Source organism: Dipodomys ordii, unplaced genomic scaffold (genome assembly GCF_000151885.1).
Source record: "Dipodomys ordii isolate 6190 unplaced genomic scaffold, Dord_2.0 Scaffold22, whole genome shotgun sequence".
Classification (NCBI taxonomy): Eukaryota; Metazoa; Chordata; class Mammalia; order Rodentia; family Heteromyidae; genus Dipodomys; species Dipodomys ordii.
This window is the reverse complement of record NW_012267238.1, coordinates 14,761,692-14,787,722: the sequence shown is the minus strand read 5'-3', so window position 1 is coordinate 14,787,722 and position 26,031 is coordinate 14,761,692. Positions and strand designations below refer to the sequence as shown.

Sequence of the window (26,031 nt, the reverse complement as noted above, 5' to 3'; positions counted from 1 at the left end):
TAAGTTCTTTGCAAGTGGAATAAAGATTTGAAACTAAGAAATGTGCAAGATTTAAGTTATGGAAGAGGAGAGGAAAAAATGAGAAAATGAAAGAAGAAAGGGCAAGATGACACAAAAAAGAGGAAGAAAATAGTTGCACACACAGTCCTATGGGACATCCATACCCATAGCTAAAGAAGCCCCAGTGAAAGCAAGGAAGCATGGTCTTCAAGCCAGTCTTTGACACATCCTATTGGACCCATCTAAGTCAATGGACATTTCCAATAAATCAGAAAGGGTCTTAGGCATGAAGTGGCAAGCACAGAAAGTTGATGGCACGTTATCCTCCAATTGTCCTGTAGTCATCTGAAAGACAAAGGAGTTATGACCTATGAAATACCCAAACAAGGAATATATAATTCCATCACATTTAAAACCCAAGGGTGTTGCCCAGGTTTTCCCTAAGTCTTCAAAAACAAAAAAATAACATGACTATTACTTGTCCTTAAAGACCATAGAGCTACTATGGAAAGAGAAGGAAATGAATGCAACTGTAGTACAGAAAGAAAGATGATTTAAAAAAAAATACTATGCAAATTCAGAGGAGGAAGTCATGTCTTCTGGAAGGGAAGCTTCTGGAAGATGGGAGGGAGATGTTTTCTTGTTTTTTGTGTTCTGTTTTTGTTGGTCGTGAGGCTTGAACTCTGGGCCTGGATGCTGTCCCTGTGCTCTTCAGCTGAAGGCAAGTACTCTACCCCTTGAGTCACAGCGCCACTTATGGTTTTCTGGCGTTTAATTGGAGATAAGAGTCTCACAGACTTTCCTGCCAGGGCTGGCTTTGAACCGTGATCCTCAGATCTCAGCCTAGAATAGCTAGAATTACAAGTGTGAGCTACCAGCACCCAGCTGGGAGATGCTTTTTTAGTTTTCCACTGGAATTTACAAAGATTGTAGAATTTGAATGTAGAAATTAAAGGGGTTGAGGAGTAGGCAGGCGTATATTCATGAAAATACAAAGCTCATACAAAACTGAAAAGATTTTAGAGAGGATGAAGCATGGAGAAGATGAAGGAGAAATTTAAAGGGCAGATTGGACATAGTCTATGAAAAGCTTAAGGTCAAGCTAAAATATGTGAGCCTTATTTTATAGAGATAAGGAGCCACTGGAGATTTGAAGGCAAGAAAGTGATTCACCTGTAGATGGTTTGGAGAACATGAAATGGAATGGGGAGTTAGAACTGTTCACTGAACTGTTCAACTGTAATGGCTTAAATGAGAAATATATGCACTGGTTCAAGGCAGTAGAGATGATAGAAATATCATGGAGAAGGTGCCAGAAATATGGACTCAATACAATCAGCAGAACTTGTTGGCCAACTAGCAATAGAGAGGAGATAGAACAGATTGGATAGCTTCAGGCATGGGAGATGTGAAAAATGAGGAAGGAGGACAGCCCAGCAAAAAATGTTCAAAAACAATAAGGAAAAGAAGATTTATTTGTTTAGCAACTTGCTGGATTTGAGAGAAATATCAGACACCCAAGTGGCTGTGTCCCAATAGCCAACTACAAATGTCATCTGCTTAAAAGGTGACTGTAGAAGCTTGTGGGATGGGTAAAGATGAGAAGGTTAGGATGTTCAAAGCTTTGCATAACCTGACTTTCTTAAAAGCTGCATTTTCCAGGTTGAGGTAGTGGCTCAAGTGGTGGAGTGCCTACCTTGGAAGTGTGAGTTCATACCCAAGTACTGTCCTCCAAAATAGTTCTCCAAGGTCTCATTTTGTTTCATTTTTTTTTTATTGTGAGAATACCGTACAGAGGGGTTACAATTACATGGGCAAGGTAATGAGTACATTTCTTGTCAAGCATTGTTGCCTCCTCTTTGTTTCCCCTTCCCATCCCTTCCCATACTCCCCTCTCCTCCCTCAACCCGCTCTCCCCCCCCCAACAAAGTTGTAAAGTTCATTTTTTGACATAACGAGTTGTACATCTCCTTGTTGCATAAGCATTTAAATGTTTTTTCTTTCATGCGATTGTTTCTAATATATTTATAAAATGATTTCTATGTTGCTTTGTATGTCCCTCCCCCAAGATATAACCCCTGCTTTCACTGTATTTGATTGGTATAATTTGTGGAGGGGAAGGGAAAAAACAAATCGTTTAACTAGGGATAGAGGTGGATCCATTGTTTCATCTTTTATTCTCTCATTTAACAGATACTCATTGGTCTTTTTTTTTTGGTCAGTCGTGGGGCTTGAACTCTGGACTTGGGTGCTGTCCCTGAGCTCTTCAGCTCAAGATGAGCACTTTACTGGTTAAGCCACAGCACCACTTTTGGTTTTCTTGTGGTTCATTAGAGATAAGAGTCTCACGGACTTTCCTGCCCAGGCTGGCTTTGAGCCGAGATCCTCAGATCTCAGCCTCCTGAGTAGCTAGGATTACAGGCATAAGCCACCAGCGCCAGGCTTGTATGGTCTAAATGCTGAACTAGTGAACAAGAAGTCATTTAAAAGTCTAATGTTTGCCCTAAATAATCATTATAATCTTAAAACAGTGACTATATGCTGATTGTACCAGCTTAAAATGAGCCATGCATTATTTCATGTCATCTTTATAACAATCTGATAATTTAGACATTATTTATTATTATTATTACTGTATCCATTTTATGCAAAATTAAAGCTCACAAAAGTTATCCGAGATATCATATGACACAATAATAAAGAGCCTAAATTAATATACTGTTTGACTTCCAGGGGTGTAGAAATAATGCTTTAGAGTAGTTGATTTCCTATTCTTATTTTTGTGTCACTCACTGCCTTTTGACAGGAAAAAGGATTCTGAGAAGGTGAGCCAAAATAAGGAAGTTTTGCTTGGAAGAAAATGTAGAGAAATGCCCAGAGTTTGGGTTCCCAGGGCCTGTGTAAGGATACAAGCTTAGTTGGAAGAGATGCCAGGAGGAAATCATAGGCCAGCTACAGAGAGGGGGTGCAGTGAAGGTGGGGTGCTGAGGCAGGGCAAGAGCACAGTAGAAAGAATCCTGAACTAGAAACCCAAAGCCTGACATTTTGCCAATACACAAACAAGGTGACCTTAGTCAGTTAACTAAGTTTTCTGAGATAACTGGTGTAGAAACTTCAACCCAGTGTCTGACATGTGGCTGATGCTTCAGATAGAAGAAGAAGGCCTTGGCTTCAGTTTGCTCTGTTGAGGAAGGAGGTTTAACCATCTCAGACTTGCTGAGGCTATTGAGAGGATCAGTGAGCAGCAGGCTTGTGAGTACTCATCAGAAATCTATGAGGAAATAGTAGGATTTCTGTGGGGCTGATGCACTTTTCATGATTTCTTTTCCACAGAAGTGTTTCTAGAAGTTCTATAACTGTTTCTACCAAAAGGTGGCTGAATGCCATATATACTCACCCCCAGAGGAACAGAAAATAGAAGCGCAAGGTTGCCATGGGCCCTCTGAATATCAGATCATTAACTCTTTCTGGGCAAGAATGGTCTTCATCTCTTTAGCATTGTCTCTGAATAGATTAAACTAAGTCCTGTTTGCCTATTGGCACCAAGCTTGGGGCCAACCAGGCCAACCAAAGCTCAGAACTGATGCTAAATTCTGGTCCAACACAGAGTTCCAATGGCAAAGTGAGTAGCTGAAAAGCTTAACTCTTCTAGAGATGGAGGCCCCCTGTGATGGCGAGCAATTTGGGATGGCCTATAAACAGCTTCGCTGTTGCCTTGATGTGGCATGACATTCATGATCCTTGACTATCTGATTTCTACCTGACTTTCTATCCTCTCCTTTTATGAAACCTATACCTCCTTGTTCCCCAGATACTTTCTACATACCCCCCATCTCTACCCTGAATCTTAACTTCCTTCTGTACCAAATACTTTTCTCCCCCTCTGTATCCTCAGTCTCTACTTACCCAAGTTCTAGCACAAATGTCCCCTCATTCGTGAACCTACCTTAAGGTGGAAGGAGCTCTCCATCTTGCTGCCCCTTATGCCAATTGGCTCATTGTACTGAGCCTCTGTCCCAAAGTCATAAATTGTCAATATATACCTTCTGTTTCTGTTTGACCCTATAATCAGGGCTAAATCCATGCATACTTGTTTTATAGATAAAGAAAGCTCCTTTTCCTAGGATCTGGCACTTTGTCTTATGCAAAGTAGATGCTTCATAAATATGTATTACGTGAATGAATAATGGAAATCCACAGAATCATATAAATCCTGTTTATCATTACCATCAACTTCCTAAGCATCTGTGAACTTGTAGTAGTAAGCTTTGAACTCACATTATTAGATATAATTATTAGAGTATTAGAATTCTTAGAATTATTAGATATATAGTTGGCCCTCGAAGGTTCATTGTCAAGTGCAAAAAGTAATCTCAGAACAGCTTGATGATCTCCCTAACTCCACATGAAATAAAGACTCTAGGAAAGATTGCAAGGAGCCATGTCCTTTGCAAATCTGAGTTAGCACAGCCTAGGATGAGGCCAGGAAGCACATACATTCCATCTCTAAACCCTGGTGTTGGAGAAGCAACACAAATATTTGTAGAAACATTTTCTTTTTTCATATGTCCATCCCTCTCCATTGCCATCCTCCACCTGAGACTGAGAATTCTTTTGAGCTTCTTTGAGGGAGAGTGACTAGATGTGGTTTCCACCAGCTGTGTCTGCAGTCCACACTCCACAGCTCAGAATATAGGGCTGGTGTCTTTCTGTCATCACACCACAGTGGGGTTTCTCACCAGCCTGCTCCGAGGACCAGCTACCTCTGGTTGGCGAATTCCCCACAGAGTCAGCGGACATCCAGTTGTCAAGCCGTACTGCTAGACACAGAATGAAAGCTTTGTCTCAGAAGACACTTCCAATTGATGGCTCCTTGCTGTGTTTTTCAGGCTGTGGTGGTGACTGATGGAGAACGAATACTGGGCTTGGGAGACCTGGGCTCCTTCGGCATGGGCATCCCTACTGGCAAGCTGACCCTGTACACAGCGTGCGGTGGGGTGAGCCCACAGCATTGCCTCCCTGTCCTGCTGGATGTTGGCACCAACAACGAGGTAACAGACTGTCTAGACCAAGGAGAGGAGGAGTGCTTTTGTGGGTGGGGTGTTATATCCACATAGCAATTTCTTTATTGGCATCCTTTTTGTTTCTTCTTAATATATATTTGTATTGTAAAGATATCGTACAGAGGGGTTACAGTTACATGAGCAAGGTAATGAGTACATTTCCTATCCAGGGTGAGCCAAAATAAGGAAGTTTTGATTGGAAGAAAATGTAGAGAAATGCCCAGAGTTTGGGTTCCCAAGGCCTGTGTAAGGGCACAGGCTTAGTTGGAAGAGATGCCAGGAGGAAATCATAGGCCGGCTACAGAGAGGGGGTGCAGAGAAGGTGGGGTGCTGAGGCAGGGCAAGAGCCTCCTTTGTTACACCCTCCTTTGTTTTTCCCCTACCATCCCTTCCCTTTCCACCTCCCCAACTCCTCCCTCCTTTCCCCCCACAAAGTTGTAAAGTTTGTTTTCAACATACTGTCTTGTACATCTTATTATTACAATGGGTCATCCTGAATCCTTATTTCAGCATTTTGTTATTTCCCTTCCCCTCCCAAAATTAGAAAAATGTATATACAAGATGCAGAACACCTGAATCAAATACAGTGACAACAGGGATTGTACCATGAGAAAGAACATACAAAGGAACAAAAAAAATCACATAGTACATTATAAGTACATTAAAAAGAACATCAGATAAAACCTCTTGTGTTCCTATCTTGGGGTTCACTTCATTTAGCATCTGTTGGGCATTTACCCAAACTATCACAAACAAGGTATACCAAAGCTACTAGCACAACCATGTTTATCACAGCATTATTCACGATAGCTAAGATATGGAATCAACCCAGATGCCCCTGAGTAGATGAATGGATCAAGAAAATGTGGTATACACAATACACACACACACTGGAATTCTATGCCTCCACCAGAAAAAAATGACATCACCCTGTTTGTTAGGAAATGGAAAGACTTGGAAAAAATTATATTAAGTGAAGCAAACCAGACTTAAAGAAACATAGGTCCCATGGTTTCCCTTATCTGTAATAACCAGTTTATGTCTAGGACAAGCAGAAGAGGTCAAAAGCTATGTTCAGCATCCTTTTGACCAGATCAAGGTCAAAGTCTCCCCATTCCCAAATAAATGGGGAGGACCTTCCTTCTTCCTGGCTGCTGCTTCTCCCAGCCCACTTTCATTTCCAGGTCCCATTGCTCCTCCTCTACCTCTGTGCCCATCATAACCTTTGCTTGGGCTTCCATTCATCCATTGCCTTTAAGATCCCATAGAGATTCCATTCCCCTCAAAGCCTCTCTGACCCCTCTGGTGTGTTTGAAAGTTATCACCAGCAAGTGAGAGTGTGCTGTACTTTTTCAGCATTTTTTTAGATGAGTTGCCTGAGTAGAAGGGTTAAAACTCCAAGCATCAGTACCAGTGGCTGAAATCTCAGAATCAGGCATTTGAGCAACCTTGAGAAACTTAGCTATGTTGTGGGTAATTTTATCTGCCTTGGAACTGGAGGCCAAACCCTAGCCAAGAGTTTGTCTGCTACAAGCACCACAAATACTATGAGCAGTATTTGTGCAAGTCTGTGATTCTCAGTTCTGTGTCTCTGCATCAGAAAGTGCCCAAGAATTCTCATTCTCTCTCTCTCTCTCTCTCTCTCTCTCTCTCTCTCTTTCTCTCCTCGAGTCTCTCAGCAGTATAGGGCATTTGAATTTAGGATCTCACACTTGCTCAGCTTGCTTACTCTTCTGGTACTTTACCACTTGAGCCACACCTCCAGCTCAGCTTTTTGTTAGTTGGTTATTTTAGAGTTAAGATCTTGTGGACTTTTCTGTGTTCCTCGTGGATTTTTTTTCCTTTGGATTACAAACCGCCATATATCAGCTGCTGGTTAATACTACAAGTGTGAGCCACTAATGAATGACTCAACAGTTCCTTCTTAATGAGCTTTATTTTTGAAATCCAAAGAAGTATTAAAAATGGTGTCAGTCACGTGACCAAAGCTAATGTTATTTTTACACTTTCTTGTATTCCTTCCAACCTTTTTACCCCAAAACACTCACAAGAACAAAATTAGGTCTATATTTCAATAGTTTTTCATCATTCTTTCTGAGGTACAGCGTAAGTTTTCTCCCATGTGATATACTACTATTCTTCATGATCACTTTAATAGCTGCCTGGTATATCATAATTCATATAACATGGGTTGGGCAGTTAGACCATCTGTAGACAACCCATGCTCTGACCCTCATGTTGTCCCTTTCTCTGATTATTTCCTTAGGATAGATTCTTTTCTTGATTTCACGTTGTCAAAAAGCAATCCTTATTTATATTCTGTGGAGATTTCTCTCAAGAAAATTTGAAAAAGTCTCCACAGATTTCCTCTTGCCTAGACACCACACATCCTTATTTCTCAACAAAAAAAAAGAGCATGCTAGTTCTATCAAGGAATGGGGCTTTATTAGATTTTTGCCCACAGATGCCATCAAATGATTAAGTTCCAGGCAGACCCTGCTTACAAGTTTGGAAATCAGTTAGATAGAGTGAGATGAGAATGAACAAGAGGAGTGGGGCAAGACTTGACTGAAAAGTAGTAATGCATCTTCCAGTGCCCCTGCATCTCCTTACACTTGATGGGAACCAGACTGGAAGATCATTGAGCAGCCCTCCACTTTTAAAGCTTTTCTTCTTCACAAGCCTCCTTGCCAGCCTAGGAGATGGGAGGCTGGATTGCAGCACGAGCTGTATAGCTGCTCAGCAGAATCAGTTTTCCCTTCCCCCACCCAGATGCTTGCGTTTATACCAGGCAGCTATTAAAGTGGACTTCTAATTTCAAAATGTGCATCTTTGCCTGGATAGACAGATGAGTGCAGCAAGCCTTAACTTAGGTATTCTTCCCATCCAATGTCTCTGGCTGTATTCCAACTGGATTTAATGGAGACCTTCACTCCTAAAACCTGGCCGTATGACTTTGATTTAGGGCTACTGAATCCCCTGAAAGGGTATTCGTTGACTCTAGGATATACATTTCGATCCTTCATTGTTGATGGCCCCAGCACTCACCCTTGGTGTGCTCAAGTTCAGGGTTGACCCCAGTTTGTGACAAACCCACCAGAAAAGCTGACCAGAAATGAGCTATAACCATAAACCAGTACCTTACACCCAGTTTAGGCCAAACAGTAGCCCAGAGAATAGAACACTTGTCATCATTCTCTTTCCAGTTGGGGAAACTGAGGCCCAGAGAGTTTAATTTGCTAAAAAAGATCTGCTACAAGTGGTAAGACTGGGATCTTAAGATGACCCTTTCCATATATTAGACCACTACTGAGGCTTCAATTTCTTTGTAAGTGAAGACTAATTCTTGACTTCCAGAGTGTTTTGTTTTAATTAAAGTAACTGTGGAGTATTATTTAAATTTTTGAAAGAAAGCAGAAAGAGCATTTCTTCCACAATGCTATATATGTGATCTCCCTCCACACTTATCTATGCATATACTTAGATGTAGTTATGACCTAACTATAATCATAGTGTGCTGGTCATTTTGTTCTAATTTTCCAACTATGATTATTTTGTGGGCACTTTACTTATTTAATAAAAGTTTATTGAGTGTTTAGTAAGTGTCAGGCACTCTGCTAGGAATGAAGGGGATAAATAAAAAGCCAGGCCTGGCTGGAATGGCCTGGTTGTCAGTGCTTCAACCCTGTCACCTCATTGCTCACTTTAATGGGTCCTGTGTAACATCCACTCCAAGTGTCTGCTTCTCCCTTGAGTCTTGCACTCAGAGCATGAGAATTCAAAGTTGCAGAGTAGAAGAGCATTGGGAAGACAATGGTTTGTCTCTCTTCCAATAGATTTACTATGTCATCTCCCACCCTACAGTTCAATTTGCATTATCTTCTCCTCACAAGTCTGGGGCACATGTCTTGCTCAGAGCAAGCCTGTGCTACAGGAGAGGCAGGCTTAGCCTTGTAACTTCTCTCTCTCTCCTGCATCAGTGCAGTGAGGGTGTGTTCCAGGGAGTCTCGATGTCAGAACAACTCCACCATCTGTGTGTGTGTGTGTCTCCATGAAACTGCTGAGGCCACAGGAGTTTTACTCATCATCAAAGAAAACACCCGTGCAGGTTTCCTGCTGAAGGAAAACATCTGCTGTATGCAGCCCTGAAATGTAGTCACTTTTACCTGCCAGCATCCAGGAGTTTTGGAAAATAAATACATAGCACAGCTCCCATGAAAAGGGATGTCTCATAAGTTCCAAGAGAACAAGGGAAGGGAGCACCTCTTAGTTGTGCTGTGCTGTGAAACAAAACACATGACAGTTACGCTGTCTAACTTAGAAGGAAGCTGAACCATTAACTCCTTTAGCCCTTCATTTTATATGGAAAAAGAGCCCCAAAGCAGAAATGGCTTCCCCCAAGCCCTGAGATAATCCAATTTAATGCAGAGTTTCCCAAGTGGACCTCATGAGCAGCAAGGTCTTTTTCTGAGTGAAATGTTGTGATTCTGTAAGATCACACGGAGATGCCTTGTTGGTCTCTGGAAATTATTCATGGGTTTCATTTCCCCTTATGTTATGAGGGAACATACTACAGAAACGTTCTGACATGCCCAAGACCTTGAGTAGAAAGTAAGTGCGCAAGAGTCAGGAGGCCAATTCAGACTTGACAGTCTTAACTGGGATGAGTCAAACTCTTCATTTGTCCTGAAGAATTTCTGAATGCTCTAAACATTGCACAGTACATTTAGTAAAAATAAAAGGACAATCTTTATTAGATACTATTGACTGCAAAAGACTTTTTAAAATTATATTTTCATAATAAAATGTTCGATGCCTCAAGATGTAGATTATAGTAAAAATTAGTTTTGAGCTGGGTGCCAGTGGTTCACACCTGTAATCCTAGCTACTCAGGAGGCTGAGATCTGAGGATCACGGTTCAAAGCCAGCCGGGGCAGGAAAGTCCATGAAACTCTTAGCTCAATAAACCATCAGAAAACTGGAAGTGGTACTGTGGCTCAAGTGGTAGAGTGCTCGCCTTGAGCTGAAGAGCTGAGGGCAGCACCCAGGCCCAGAGTTCAAGTCCCACAGCCAACCAAAATAATAAATAAATAAATAAATAAATGGTTTCTTATGCTAATATAGAGTATTCAAGTGATTTACTCATGTGATGCTTTGAATATCCTGGCTTATGCTCATCTTGGCTTTATAGATGAGCAAGCTGGGGTTTGAGGTTAACCTGACTCCGAGCCCTGCTGGGAGGTTTCATGACCTGGGAGTCTTCATGACAGCATCCTCTCCTCTCCAGCATTTTGACGCTGTGGGGCCAGGAAACTAGGCTATAGCTGGGACTTCTTCTAGTTCTCCCAGGAGAGCTCAGTTGTGACTGGGAAAGTCCAGGGGTTCAGCCTCTTGTTCTGCAGACCACACTTGGAGTAGGGAAAGGCAGAATGGAACCCCAGGAAAGGCTATATCCATACCTGCAGCCAACTGTCACACCTCTAGCAGGTGTGAAGTAGCTTTTCCAAATCAGCAAGAATGCCGTTGGCTGGGAATTGCACAGGGCAAGAGGCACACGTTGCACCCTGTGCCTTACCGACTGAATTGCATACAAGAAAGACTATGGGAACGTTTACTGCCCAGACCTCTTCCTTTTTTCTCGTTAGGTATGTGCTTGGGCATTTAGAAGTCTCCAGCATGTAGTATTGTCAGACAAGCAGTAATTCCTAATTGTTTTTAATTTAATTACATGCCAAGTATTGCATGGAACATGCTTATGATAAAATATGATTAATATTTACCTGAAATTTCAATTTGATGGAAGTCCTGACTTTTATTTGCTAAATCTAATGGCCCTATGAATGGAGGCAGAAAGAATGTTAGAGCAAGAAGACCCCATCCTACAGAGGAAACCAGATTTACGGCCTGGGGACCATGACTGAGATGCTTTTCTGAGCATCCTCAGTGTGACCTTGAAGGGGCTTCAGGCTTTGGAATTGTATCATCTGAGTCACTTTCTCTGTCACTTAGCTAGTGCTGTAACTTTGGGCAAGGTATTTAACTTCTCCATTTAAGAAGTGGGGTGCTGGACACCAGTGGCTCATGCCTTTAATCCTGGCTACTGAGGAGGCTGAGATCTGAGGATTACGGTTCAAAGCCAGCTGGGGCAAGAAAGTCCTTGAGACTCATCTCCAGAAAACAGGAAGTGGCACTGTGGCTCAAGTGGTAGAGTGCTAGCCTTGAGCTGAAGAGCTGAGGGACAGCGGCCAGGCCCAAAGTTAAAACCCCAGGACTGACAAAAAAAAAAAAAAAGTAAGGTGACAATAATAGCCTATCACAGAATGTTGAGTTCCTTTTTCATTTCCATCTCCTTGGAGAGTTGTACAATGATCTTTCTAATAAAAGGATCATTTAAAGGGTAAAGCTTTTTAAAAGTGTTTATTGATAGGAGTTACAATGATACCATCTAGGATTTAGGCTTGTTTTCTCTTTGGATTAAAGCATCAAAGGGCAGGGAAACATTTAAAGCAAACAAAGAAGGCTTATTTGACAGTGAAAATATAGAAGCAATAGTGTAATCACTTAGAAAGGCAAAATCAAAGTTCAACAAAATAAACACTGGAAGCCGGTACTTGAAAGGGGTGGGGTGGGGTCAAGGGGGAAGGAGTAGACAATGAAGAGGAAAAAAGGAGGATATAGTCAAGAATTTTGTATATCCTACAAAATTAAGAGTGAGGAAAGGGATGGGTTGGGAGGAATGTGTGAGAAAGTTGAAAGAGGTAACATTGATCAAGATGCACTGTATTCATAACCTGCTTTGTTAAATGGAGACTCCTTTGTACAACAACTTAAAGATTAAAAAGAAGAAAAGGCAGACTCTTAGTGTAACAAAAGGCCCAGAAACAAGGGGGCACATTCTCTTCCAGGGCCTGATCAGTTAGGGTCCTCTGTTTTCCTTCCCCTAAGGGAATACTTTTGCTCCAATTGACCAGAGGGTTTTTATACTTGGTTCCCCCATGATTAGATCCTCTGTCTCAGATTTGGACGGAACTTTTGATTGAATGGAGGCTAAGGGGGCACACACCAGGCCACAGCCACAAAACGCATATGCATTTGGGCCCTGGAACCTGTATGACCCAATGGAAATAAAATAGCTATTTTTCTTTTTGCCATGTCAACTCCCTGCCACTTTAGAGCTGGTCTCTACCATCATTTTCTGTCCCGACTAGCTAGCCAGGATCACCTAACTTCCCCTCAGCTCGAATTACAGGCAGATATCACCTTCCAGGACTAAAAAGGCAGAGACTTACAAAGCTGATTCCTAGGTAGGGGTAGAAAGACCCAGACAGCTTTCTACTTCCTTTTTTCTCCTACCCCATAGTTCTTCATGCTAAACATGGACAGTTGTTTTTAAACTAATAATAATGATAATGATAATAAATCAATAGCAATGGAGTTGGTTCTTCTCTTTCTGTTCCAGGAGCTGCTCAGAGACCCGCTGTACATTGGCCTAAAGCATCGCCGTGTGCGTGGGAAGGAATATGATGAGTTTCTGGATGCATTCATGCAGGCTGTGACAGACAAGTAAGTGGGAAAGCTGTCCCTTCAGTAAAAAGGACTCCTAGGAGATACCATGACTATTTGGGCAGAACCTCAAATATGAGGTAGTAGATAATGTGCTTTTCCAGGTGGTGTGAAAATTCCAGTTGCACCCCATGTATCAGATAGAAAACAGGAATTGAATGGGTGCATTCTCTGGAAGAATCTTTGGAAGAAGAGGGAAGAGGGAAGACAACTAATGGGCTGAAGGCTCTGTGGCCTGGAAATAGTGAAGAATCTGTTGTTCTAGGAGGAAAACTCTCTTGGTGGGAGCTGACTGGGTTTTCAGCATAAACAAGATGTTGCAAGTGATAGAAAGATGGGATACTTCTGATGAGTTAGCTTTGGAGGGTAGCTTGCCACATTTACCATAATTTTGCATCTCTATGTGAGGACAGAACAGCGTTATGAGCCACTCTTGAAGACCACCTAACTCTGAACCTTCTAGATAGATGTATGAGATGTCATGTCTTTGCTGAGGTGAAGATATTGGCAGCCCCACCCTCCTCACCTACCTTTCCTGTCTGCCATCAGGGCTCCCTGCTGCTCCTGTCCCAGCTGGTGCGCTGTGGGGATGGAGTTCTGGTAACACTTACACAAGCTGGGCAAGCCAGAATTTTAGCAGTTTAGTCAGTGGGCCTCATTTGAAAAGAGAAAAATATAATATTGTAGCAAAGAAAATTGATGGATTACAGGAGGGGCACAAAAGTCCTTGAGTAAGTTGGAGGGCAAGAATGTAATACATGGGGGGGGGGCTGGGAAGGTGGCTCAGTGGTAGAGCGCTTGCCTTGCATGCCTGAGACCCTGGGTTCGATTCCTCAGCACCACATAAGCAAAAAGAAAAAAGTCGGAAGTGGCGCTGTGGCTCAAGTGGTAGAGTGCTAGCCTTGAGCTGAAGAGCTGAGGGACAGCGCCCAGGCCCAGAGTTCAGGCCCCATGACCAGAAACAAAAAATAAAATAATGTAGTACACATCTGGAGAGCTTAGTCTTAGGAGCACAAAAACTATCCAGAGGGAGGCAGAATATTGGGCACAGATGGAGCAAGTGGGTAGGAGTGGTGGAAGGAACAAGTGGGAGATGTGTCTAGTTGAAGATAAACTCATCAAGTGAGAGTGAGTGTGGAGAAAGATGCACTAGAGGATGAAGGATAAAGATATGTGACCAAGTTACTTAGACAGACCTAGGAACTAGCCAGCTAGCTCTGGGAGTCTCCTTGAAGTTTTAGACCAAGAATTTAATTCATATCAGTAGTATGATTTGAACATATCAACTATAAAGGCTGTGTCAGAAACTCAATCCCTGATGGAATACTGTAGAGATTAGGTCATGCGGGCTATACTCTCACAGATAGATTAATGCCAATTATAAAAGGGAATGAGACTTTTTTTTTGATAATTTTTTTTGGTTGGTTGTGGGGGCTGGACTATAGGCCTGGGTGCTGTTCCTCAGCTCTTCAGCTCAAGGCTATCGCTCCACCACTTGAGCCACAGCACCACTTCCAGCTTTTTCTGCTTATGTGGTGCTGAGAAATCAAACCCAGGGCCTCATGCATGCAAAGTAAGCACTCTACCACTGAGCCACCTTCCTAGCCCCATGAGACTTTTTTTTTAAGTAGAGGTTTTTATTTTCATTTTTCATTCTCAAAAAGTATTAGCATTTAATTTTTGATAGCAAGAGAATCATTAGAGAAACCCTTGAAGGTACTTCAGAAAGAAAAATGCAACCTATATATTTGCACATATTGCATGTAAAACTATATATAAGCCATGTGCAGTAGGAGTGAGACCTTTAGATTGGAGCAGGCTTGATTTTGTGCTTCTGTATTTCTCTCTCATTCTTTGGTGGTACTGGGGTTTTGAACTCAGAACTTTGTGCCTACTATTCAGGTGTTCTGCCACTAAAGCCATGTCTCCAGCCCATTTGCTTTGGCTATTTTTGAGTAGGGTCTCACTTTGTGACTTTCCTAGCCTGACCTGTGATGCTCCCATTTATGCGTCCTGTTATAGCTAGAATGATCTGCACATGCTACCACATCCAGCCTTTTCTGTTGAGATGGAATCTCATGAATATTTTTGCCCAGGCTAGTCTGAAACCACAATCCTCTCAAGTCATGTAGCAGGAATGACAGGTGTGTACCACTGTACCCAGCCAGTTCCTGGCCGAGATTGAGTTTCACAAACTCATTTTTCCAATGCTGTCCTTGAACTGTGATTCCCCCATCCCCAATCTTAGCCTCCTGAACAGCTAGCATCCCAGGCATGAGCCATTGGTATCCAGTCCAGTCTGAGATCTCTTGCCCTTCCACATTCCACCATAGGATGATGAAGCATGAAGTCCCTCAGTAGATGCTAGTGCTCTGTATTGGACTTCCCAGATGAACTGTAAGCATAGATTGTTATATAAACACAAACCAAAGTAAGACAGTCAATTGACCTGTTTCTGTGTTTCTCTAGGCAAGTCTAACTCTTTGGGTGAAGGGCTGGATGAGACAGAATAGGATACAATTGGGATCCTGATTTGCCATTCAAGAGAGAAAGGGGGTGGGGCTGGGAAGGTAGCTCAGCAGTGAAGTGCATGCCTTGCAAGCATGAGGCCTTGGGTTCGATTCCTCAGCACCACATAAGCAAAAAGAAAAAAAAAACGGAAGTGGCGCTGTGGCTCCAGTGGTAGAGTGCTAGCCTTGAGCTGAAGAGCTGAGGGACAGCACCCAGACCCAGAGTTCAGGCCCCATGACTGGCAAAAAAAAAAAGAGAGAGAGAGAGAGGGGCTGGGAAGGTGGCTCAGTGATAGAGCGCTTGCCTTGCATGCTCGAGGCCCTGGGTTCGATTCCTCAGCACCACATAAGCAAAAAGAAAAAAAGCTGGACGTGGAGCTGTGGCTCAAGTGGTAGAGCTCTAGCCTTGAGCTGAAGAGCTGAGGGACAGCGCCCAGGCCCAGAGTTGAGGCCCCATGACTGGACCCCAAAAAAAAAGAGAGAGAGAAGGGGGGAAAGAAAGGAGCTGTGACTGTATTCATGGGAATGATTATAATGATACAGCAACAGTCTAGGCTATAGAATGCAATCATAGCAGTCAGTGCATGTCCTACAAAATTAAGAAAATTGAGAGAAGAGGGAAGGTCAGGAGGGATGGGAGAGAATGATGGAAGGGCCCACATTGGTCAAGACGCATTGTATTCATAAATTGCTTTGCTGAATGGCAACTCCTTAAAGATTTCTTTTTGTTATTGTCAAGGTGATGTACAGAGGGGTTTCAGTTACATAAGTAAGGTAATGAATACATTTTTTGTCAACCTTGTTACCCCTCCCCTCAATTTCTTAAAGTCCAAGCTAAGTAGAAAGACACATGAGGAGAAGGGTAAGGGACAGTCCGATGGGGTCTGAAAGATGTTGAGTTGGCCACCAGGCAGAATGAGCTGGACAGAAAGAAAGTAATAACCAAAAAGTAGGAGTTTGTAGTTGAAATGATGGAGGAAATACTGGGAGGTAGCCACCAAAGAAACTAATTCAAGGATTATATGCACTCAAAAAAGCATAGAATATAGAACAAAGGAAGAGTACCCATGCCATTCCTCTTTCAAACCATCCGAAATACCAGATTCAGATCTAAACAAAATAGGCTAAGGGTCATAAATTACCTAGAGTATTTTTGGAGAACAATAACCAAAGAAAATAATGAAGGGAATGCAAGGTTTTATATTAGAGCTCCAGTACTACCTCCAGAGATCTAGAAGCTATTCTTACAGAAACAGCTTGGACTTGTTTCTGAATAACCAGAAAAAAAAAAAAAAGAAATTGGTAAAATGACAACAGAAGCCTCTTGGGGCACAGAATAAATCAGATCTATCCCACAATGTCCAAGTCTAGAAGAATGGACTCTTTGTCACAAAAAGAACTCCAAGACAAGTTATATGGATTGTTGGTGGTGACTTCGTAAGAAGGAATTCAAATTTCAGATGCTCTTCAACATGCCTTCCTTCCCCGTTATTCTGACCTCTTAAGAATCTTGTGAGGGCGGGGAAAGTGGAGTGTTTGCCTTGCATGCATGAGGCCCTGGGTTCGATTCCTCAGCCTCACATAAGCAGAAAAGGCCGGAAGTGGCACTGTGGCTCAGGTAGAGTGCTAGCCTTGAGCTTAAGAGCTGAGGGACAGCGCCCAGGCCCAGAGTTCAGGCCCCACAACTGACCAAAAAAAAATCCTGTGAGTTTTCTCATCTATTCCATTGGTCTTCAGGTCTATTTTTGTGCCAGTACCAAAGTGTTTGTTGCTGTTGTTGTTGTAGACTGTTGTTGTTTTTTGTTAGGGTTCTGTAGTAGAGTTTGAAATCTGGTATTGTGATACCACCCACATTGCTTTTATTACCTAGAATTGTTTGGGCTATTCTAGGTCTTTGGTTGTACCAAATGAATTTTTGGATTGTTTATCTCAGTAAAGAACGACATTAGAATTTTGATGGGGATTGCATTGAATTTGTATATCATTTTTGGCAGAATGGCCATTTTCCCAATACTGATTCTACCTGTCCATGAACATGGAAGTTCTTAACATTTTCTGGTGTCCTCTTTGACTTTTTTCTTTAGATTTTTTTTTATAGTTTTTGCTATAAAGATCTTTTACATCTTTGGTTAGGTTAATTCTTAAGTATTTTTTGAGGCTACTGCAAATGGGGTTGTTTTCATGATTTCCGTGGGTTAATTTTGAAAACTGCTACTTTGATAAAGTGGTTGATTAGCTCTAGACATTTGGGGGTGGAGATTTTTGGGTCCTTAAGGAATAGTTTAATTTCTTCTTTCCCCATGTGAATCCCTTTAGTATCCTTTTCTTGCCTTATTCCAGAACTATACTGAAGAGAAGTGGAGAGAATGGGCGTCTTTGCCTTGGGGAATGGTTTTAGTTTCTCCCCATTTAGTATGATGTTGGCCATTGGTCTGTCATATATAGCCTTTATTGTTTTAAGGAATACCACTCTGGTATCTACCTTGAGCATCATGAGCCAGGATATGATAAGGACACCTGCACATCTATGTTCATTGCCGCACTATTCACAATAGCCAAGATATGGAAACAACTCTGATGCCCCCAATAGATGAGTAGATCCAAAAAAATGTGGTACCTATGCTATACACAATGGAATTTTACAAAGCCATTAGCAAGAATAAAATAATGTCATTTGCAGGGAAATGGATGGAACTAGAACAAATCATATTAAGTGAGGTAAGCCAAGATCAGAGAGACATATGGTTAATGTTCTTCCTGATACGCAAAGTTAGATCTAAATGCACTGGGGTATGACAAAATACACAGAATTCTAAATACCCACATATAGTGAGACCAAGAGGATAGTCTTAGAAGAGAGTCACAAAGAAACAATACCCAAGAGTCTCTTTATATGTATATAAAATAATATTCATACCGAAACAAACTCCAAAGATATGGAAACAAAGAACTTTTCATAATTTGGTTTTTTTTCTGATGACTCTGTATTCTTTACCTTATATATGGTGTATTCATGTGCACATCTGTGGGAGTGTGGAGGGGGGCGCAGAATCAGAGGGAAAAGGGTGAAAGCAGTAGAGCACACTGGACATTGATGAAAGTGAACTATGCAACTTGTGGGTGGAGATGGGAGGGAAGACATAGGAGAGAATGGAGGAAAGGATGACAACATACTAAAAGAAATGTACTTATTACCTGACATATATAAAGATAACTGGGCTGTATATCACCTCTAAAACAATAATAAAGCAAATTAGAAGGAAAGAAAAAGAATCTTGTGAGATCAGCAGGATACCGATGGCTTATGTCTGTAATTTTAACTACTCAGGAAGCTGAGATGTCAAGACTGCAGTTCAAAGCCAGTTCAGGAAAGAAAATCTCCAATTAAGCACACACACACACAAAAAGCTGGAAAGTGAGCTGTGGATCAAGTGCTAGAGAGTAGTCTTGAGCACAAAAGCTCAGGACAGCACCCATGCCCTGAGTTCAAGCCCCAAGTACAAAATGTTTTTTTTTAAGACCCACCTGTGATACTGGCAGGATAATTATTATTATAGAAGAGAAATCTTATAGAAGAGGAATTAATTTGAGACCCTTACAGGCTAAAGTATCTGTCTCAGCTCACATAGTTCCTGGTATGACTGAGCTGAACTCAAGTCTATTTATTCTGTGTCCAGGCTGCTGCATTACCTGAGAGAAGGGAATTTGGCTTTAAGAGCCTACTTTAACTTCCTGCTTCCAGGGCTTGCCGCTTATCTAACCAGTCAGTAATCATTCCATGACTCCCCAAAGAGAAATCTTGCTATTCCTGTGAGAAGGTTAAATAAACTAGGATGTAAGAGGCTCTTCAAATGATCACCAAATTCAGTTCACACTTGCACAGATACACACAGGCAGTCCAGGGTGAAGGGCACGTCAGCCAACAGGAATCTGTCCTTAAACAGAAAAGATGATGGATTGATGGTCGGCTGCTTTGACATTCTAATAAGCTAAAGCAGATGTTTCTGTAGATACTGGAGGTGGGGAGTGAACTGGTCTCTCCACACACCAGCTGGGAATATCATAGCCCCAAAATGGAATGCTTGGCCTGGGAGTGAGTCAGAAGCCCTGAAGACATATACAAGGTATTTTAAGAAAGAACCTTGGGAAATGTTGACTCCTCCTTCAACATCCTCCTCTCTGCCCCAACTTCCTGTTAAGAAAAAATGTTTCATCTTCTTACCCCTCCTCATTAATTAGCATTTGTCTTGAGAATGTTTTAGCTTAAAAACAACTCACTGTGTATGGATGGTTCAGTTCCTGTTTCCTGGCAGCTGGCCACTAAGAGGTCTCACCAAAGCAAAGAAAATCTCCATTAAGTCTGTGAATTTCAAAAATAGGATGATGGAAGCATCCTTCAGCTTGATCTTTGAGATAAAGATTAAGATTCCATGTCAAAAAATGAGTCATTTCATCCTTCCTACTCTTCTCCTGCCAGTGGTGGGTCCTGAAGCCCTGCACCTGAGCACCACATCCTAGTGTGACAAGTTATCCCGAAGGGTTTCCGTTAACACTTCTTCTGTTGTTTACAGAAGAATAGATGGGAATTGCCTAATTGAAGTTTGCACCGGGAGTCCCAGTTCTGACTGACAATTGACATGGGTGAGGCTGAAGTTTAACAGGAGCAGTAGCTTCAGCCTCTAGGCAAATCAGGGAAGGAAATCTCTTGCTTTTTCTCCAGTTCCCTGAATTCTAAACATGTAGTGATTTTAGTGTTGCCAAAACAAGAGTGTCAAAAAAAGAGAAATAATAGTTATTGGAGCTTTGCTTTCTAAAACAAAATAAATTGTCTACCTTTTAGTTTCAAGAAAAATTCCCCCCCCCTCTCTCTCTCTCTCATTAACCAGTCAAAATAACTACTATTGATAGCCTGTATAAAAAAGCTTTAGTTTCAAAGATACCTAAACAGCCCTGCACCTCTGCTTCCTTTGCTCAGTCTCTCCACATTCTCCACATGCCTACCCCTTAATATTTCCTTCCAAACTTGACTTACACCTCGACCTTCAAGAGCCAGGTGCCCCATCATGCCTTCCCAGTGTTTCTTCAGCCCCTACAGGTGTCTCACCCAACTTATTGTTTCTACCCTGATTTGTGTAGGGTTTCTATTCAAACATTTGTGTAGGGTTTCTATTCAAAAACAAAACTAGATATCTCTACTCTCTCCAAATCTGACTGAGAAGTATTAAAGGATTTAGTGCTCAGCAGACCATTCAAAGCACCAAAGCACATTACTAAAGTAAATACTAGACACAAGGAGATGGGATTCCACAACTATTCACCACTGGAGTCAAGGCACACACTCATTTCTGTGGTTACTATACTTTTCTATGTTGTTCATCACTCAGTGACTCTAAGACAAGAAAATATTTATTTAGAAAGGTAGACAACTAAACAAGATAGAAGCTATTATTAAGACTATTTGGCTCAGGAGTTGCAGGCTTATGCAGGGTTGAGGGCATGGTGCTAGGCCAGTTACAAATCCCAGGGCAGTCACAAATGTTGGGGTGGTCTGCCTTTTTAATGCACAGACTCCGCTATCTGTAGGTCCACCAGATGGCCTGGATTTTGTAAATCTAAAGCAAAATTTGCTGATTAGAAATCTTATGACTCACATCATTTTAATCCTTTTTCCCAGGAATAGCTAACCTTGTGACTACACATAAAGATACAAAAGAAATCTTTTATCTCAGAACAGGGGCAGATAGTAGAAAGGCAAATTTTGCAGTAGAAGATAATGAGTTACATAGTTACATATGTTGTCCATAGCAAAGTTGGTAGGGGGGAGTAACCATATTGTTCAGCTAGGTGATCTCCCAAATTAATAATTTTATTCAATGTATTGTTATTTACAAATGGTTATACAATGAGGTTACAGGGTAACAAGTCCATTTATGTGTATAGTATATCTTGATCAGAGTCACTCTTTCCATCAATCAAGGGATATCTACCCTGATCAGCAGATGCGAAACTCTCCCAGGTTATACTCTTACCTGTTGTATATTTCATTTGTTATGTATACCAGATTGTGCTATCTTTTCTATAATGGTTGAATAAGATGTTTTAAGCTTGTTTTTTCCCCACAGTCAGAGAAGAGGTTGGGCAAAGATAGGCCTAGACTGTTGTAGAAGGGCTTAAGTCACATTTGTTTGGCCTAGGGTAGATGGACTTCACAGATCAGTCCCTCCTCAGACTGAAAGCTATGAATCAGACTACAGCTGAGGAAAAACTTAGACAAAGGAACTCTGAAACTCATTCTGGATCATCTGGCCTCTGAAGAAGCCAGACGGTTTTCCAGTCACAACCTGACATGGCTAATTGTTGAGAGTCTAGCTCCTACACGTTCCTGTCAGAATAAGAGCCAGATGCCACATGGAAACAGTTTCTTGGTCCTGTATGGAGTCTATCCTAGGTCACAGAAGGAATATGCTAGGAATTTGTAGCAAAGCACAAACTGGAACCGAGGCTCCAGGTCCTGTTCACTTCCATCGTGGCCTAACAGATTGAATACTTGAGAGGGTCTGAAGTTCTCTTGTTAAGGTCCATCCTTGGGACGCATACCAAAATGTACTGGAGGAAATGCACTGGCCAGGGAGATAGATTCTATGATTCTAGCTGGAATTTTCATTTTCTTTCACCAGCTTGATTTTATTGCCTGGCTTCAACAACAGGAACAAGATTGTGTCCAGCCATAAAACTCTCAGATTACGTCAGAGTACATGAAGGAATAGGTGTGTGTTTTTTGTGTTACATGGGTTAGTGTGAATGAATGAGAGACTCAATTTCCCTCCATAGATTAAAAATAATAACAATTCTTGCTTAATCACCTTCTAAATGCAGACACTAATAGGAGCACTTCAGACTATATTAATTTGTCTAGTTCTCACAACAGTCTTATGAAACAGAAATTTTTATTAGCTTCATTTTAAGAAGTAAAGAAACAAATTTATAAAGCACATGTGTCTGGTATAATATAGAAGACTTTATGAAGACTGTACCATTAACTATTATGTACATAAGCATGAGTTCTACAGCTAGGCTGTTTATGTTTGAGAGTCTTATTAACAAGCTACTTATTGACACATAGTTCATTCATGTCTGCCTCAGTTTCCTCATCTCCAAAGTATCTTGGATTTCTTTTTAATTTGGTTTTCTGAGACAGCTATCACTATGTAGCCTAGCCTTGAACTCACAGAGTTCTGCCTGCTCAGTGCTGGGATTACTGGCATATACTACTATACCCAGCTCTAATATGCACTATTAACTTGCAGAGCGCTTATGATGGATAGATGAGTTCATGCGTATAAAATGATTAACATTTTCCTGAATGGTAACAAACACTTGGTGTTTTCTGTTGTTTATTATTGTTGTTGTTAATTCAGGCAATTCCAAAGCCATCTCCTTTGGGGCAGTTGTGTAGTGAAGTCATACTTGTACAACCACAGTTTATTAATATACCCATCCCAGCCTTCCACAGTCCTCCAGGCTGCCATCCTCTTATTGCACTGTTACTTTCTTCCTTGCCAAATGCTGAACTGAAGAAGAAAAGATACAAGTAAGCTCAGTACCAAACAGTTTCAATTTCAACTTCTATCAGACCATTAAAGAAGAATTAGCACCAATACTTTGCAAATGTTTCGATGAAAAAGGAAGGGAACATGGAGCATTTTGATGAAGTGTTTGGAGTATCATGGTTACACTTGGAAGCAGGTCCTGACTTTTGCTGCTCTTAGATTTGTAACCTCAAGCAGAACAGGGAACACTCTGAATCTCCATGAACTCAGGATCGCTGGGAGAATAATATCCATGAAGGATGAATGCAGACTGGGGTGCTGACTTCAAGACCACCATCACTATGCTTGCTCTCTGAATTAAAATTTAAAAATATAATTTTACTGAAATACTATCTTAAAAATGTAAAATAACTTGCAAATGTCACTGCAACACTTTTGTGGGAAGCTCATTCAAGTTTTAGTGGTCCAAGCATGAGAAAAAAATTACACTTGGACATGATAAGTTAAACAGGACTGTAAAAATTCACACAGTGAGACCAAAGGAGGATAGTCTTAGGAGATCACAAAGGCTCAATAGCTCTGTGCATATGATCATATAAAATGATGCTTATGGAAATGATCGCCAAGAAATGAAAACAAGAGGTTTTTCATTTTAAAAAAAAAAGAAAAAGGAAGGGAAGGAACTCTATCAGACTTATTTTCTTTTTTTTTTTTTTTGTCGGTCGTGGGGCCTGAACTCTGGGCTTGGGTGCTGTCCCTCAGCTCTTCAGCTCAAGGCGAGCGCTCTACCGCTTGAGCTACAGCGCCACTTCCGGTTTTCTGGTAGTTTATTGGAGATAGGAGTCTCACGGTCTCTCCTGCCCGGGCTGGCTTTGAACCACGATCCTCAGATCTCAGCCTCCTGAGTAGCTAGGATTACAGGCGTGAGCCACCAGCGCCCGGCTTCAGACTTATTTTCTGAAGCCAGTATTATACTCATATCAAAACTGAACAAGGATACAACAAAAGAAAAAGAGAACTATACACCAATCTCTTTAATGAACACTAACTGGACCCTGGTGGCTCATGCTTGTAATCCCTAGCTATTTAGGAGGCTAAGATTTGGAGATCACAGTTCAAAGCCAGCCTGGGCAGGAGAGTCCTTGGCCCTTTCTCTTCTTATCTCCTCCCAGTTCAAAATGCTTGCATCTCTTAATGGCCAGCATCCTCTTGGATCTGCAGTTAGGCTCAACACATTCAAGGCTCAGCACAATCTCCTTGGTGGTTTTAGCCTTCTTTCGGACTATTGGCTTGGTCTGCCCACCATAGCCGCTTTGCTTCCGATCGTAGCGCCTCTTCCCTTGGGCATACAGAGAATCTTTGCCCTTCTTGTACTGGGTCACTTTGTGAGGCTGATGCCTGCCACATTTCTTACAGAAAGTCCTTCAGGTTTTGTGTACGTTGGCCATCTTTGTAGTAGAGCTGTCGGGAGACCCGGAGACCACAACACGCACCTCACACAGCTCTGAGGAAAAGCTCCATGACATTCTTATCTCCAATAAATTACCAAAAGAACAGAAGTAGAGTGATTGCTCAAATGGTAGAGTGCTAACCTTTAGCAAGAAAAGCTCAGAGACAGCACACAGGTCCTGAATTCAAGCCCTGGGACCAGTACAGAAAGGAAGGAAAGAAGGAAGGGAGGGAGGGAGGTAGAAAGAAAGGAAAATAAAGAATGAAAGAAGGCTTTTAATGTTTTTTCTTTCATGCATGTGTTTCTAACGCATTTATAAGATTATCTCTTTGTTGCTTTGTATGTCCCTCCCCCACAGTATAACCCCTGCTTTCACTATATTTGATGTCAGTATAACTTGTGGAGGAGATGGGGAAAAACCAGTTGTTTAATGATACAGGTGGACCTGTTGCAACAATGAGAAGTAAAAGTTGTCATGTCCAAAACGAGCTTTACAACATCGGTGGGGGGGGGGGGGGAAGGAGAAGGATTGGGATTGGGGGGGAGGGGGGAGGCTGGGAAGGGATGTGAAGGGTAAACCAAAGGAGGAGGCTGCAATGCTTGGTAAGAAATGTATGCATTATCCTGCCCATGTAATTGTAACCCCTCTGTACAGTATGTTCACAAATAAAATTAAATTAAATTAAAAAACATTACTAATAAAAAAAAAGAAACTGAAGAAGGCACTAGAAGACGGAAAGACCTCCCATGTCATGGTTTGGCTGAATAACAATGTGAAAATGTATATAATATTGAAAGCAATGTACAGGTGCAATTCAGTGCCCATCAAAGTCCCAATGGCATGATTCTCAGAAACAGAAAAATAAATTCTAAATTTCACATGGAAGCATTTTAAAATAACCCAAAGAGCAAAAGCAATCTTAATTTTAAAAAAAGAGTAACACTAAATCGATCACAATTCCAAACTTAAAATTATACTATAGAAGCCATCCTAACAAAACCATGGTAATACGGGCACAAAAACAAGTGTAACTCAGAAATAAAACCACACAGCTTCAGCCATCTCATCTTTGAAAAAGGAGCCAAAAACATACACTGAGAAAAAGACAGCCTCTTCAACAAATGGTACTGGCCAATCTGGTTATCTACATGCAAAAAACATGTCCTTTTGTCCTTTATAAAAATAAACTCCAAATGGATTGTAATACAAAACCTAAAATTTTAAGACTACTACAGGAAAACATAGGGGAAAGTCTTGCATATAGGCATATTTTCTGAATAGACTGCAATTACTCAGCAGGTAAGAGCAAGAATGGAAAAGTCAGATTGCATCAACTTTTGCACAGCAGAGGAAACAATGATCAGAGAAGCGATTCACAGAATTTAAGAAAACCTTCCCCCATTATTCACTGAATAAAGGATTAATATCCAGAATATACAAAGACCTAAAAAAATTCAACACTAAAAGAACAAATAATCCAACTAACAGGCAAATAAGCTGAACAGACCATTCTCAGATGTACAAATGTCTTCAAAACTCTAGATTCCAGCTGTATTCTGCTGGCTCACACCTCTAGCCCTAGCTTCTGAGGAGGCTGAGATCTGAGGATCATGGTTTGAAGCCAACTCAAGCAAGAAAAGCCAAGATGATTCATCTCCAATTAAGCAGCCAAAAAGCTGGACTGGAAGCGTGGCTCAAGTGATAAAGCACCTTTAGCAAATAAAAGCCCAGCAAGAGTGCTCAGTTTAAGCTCTAGTAAACACACATGCAAAAACAAAACCAAACAACACAACAACAACAACAAAAAACCCACACACCTCTCTAACAGCAGTGAAGAAAGCAGCCAGCCTCTTACATCACTTATATCCAGGGTAGTTAACTGTCTCCTCCCTAT

General features: G+C 41.5%; 1 protein-coding gene and 1 pseudogene across 1 annotated transcript in view; one reads left to right on the top strand and one right to left on the bottom strand.

The window, feature by feature from the left end:
• Me3 (malic enzyme 3, NADP(+)-dependent, mitochondrial) overlaps window positions 1-26,031 on the top strand; it is a 200,179-nt gene that overhangs the window by 138,831 nt on the left and 35,317 nt on the right. Inside the window, exons 5-6 of the mRNA XM_013013980.1 lie at window positions 4,890-5,051; window positions 12,523-12,626. Coding sequence (XP_012869434.1) covers window positions 4,890-5,051; window positions 12,523-12,626 — 266 coding nt within the window. The remainder of the gene's footprint in view (window positions 1-4,889; window positions 5,052-12,522; window positions 12,627-26,031) is intronic.
• LOC105983876 lies at window positions 12,680-24,149 on the bottom strand (annotated as a pseudogene).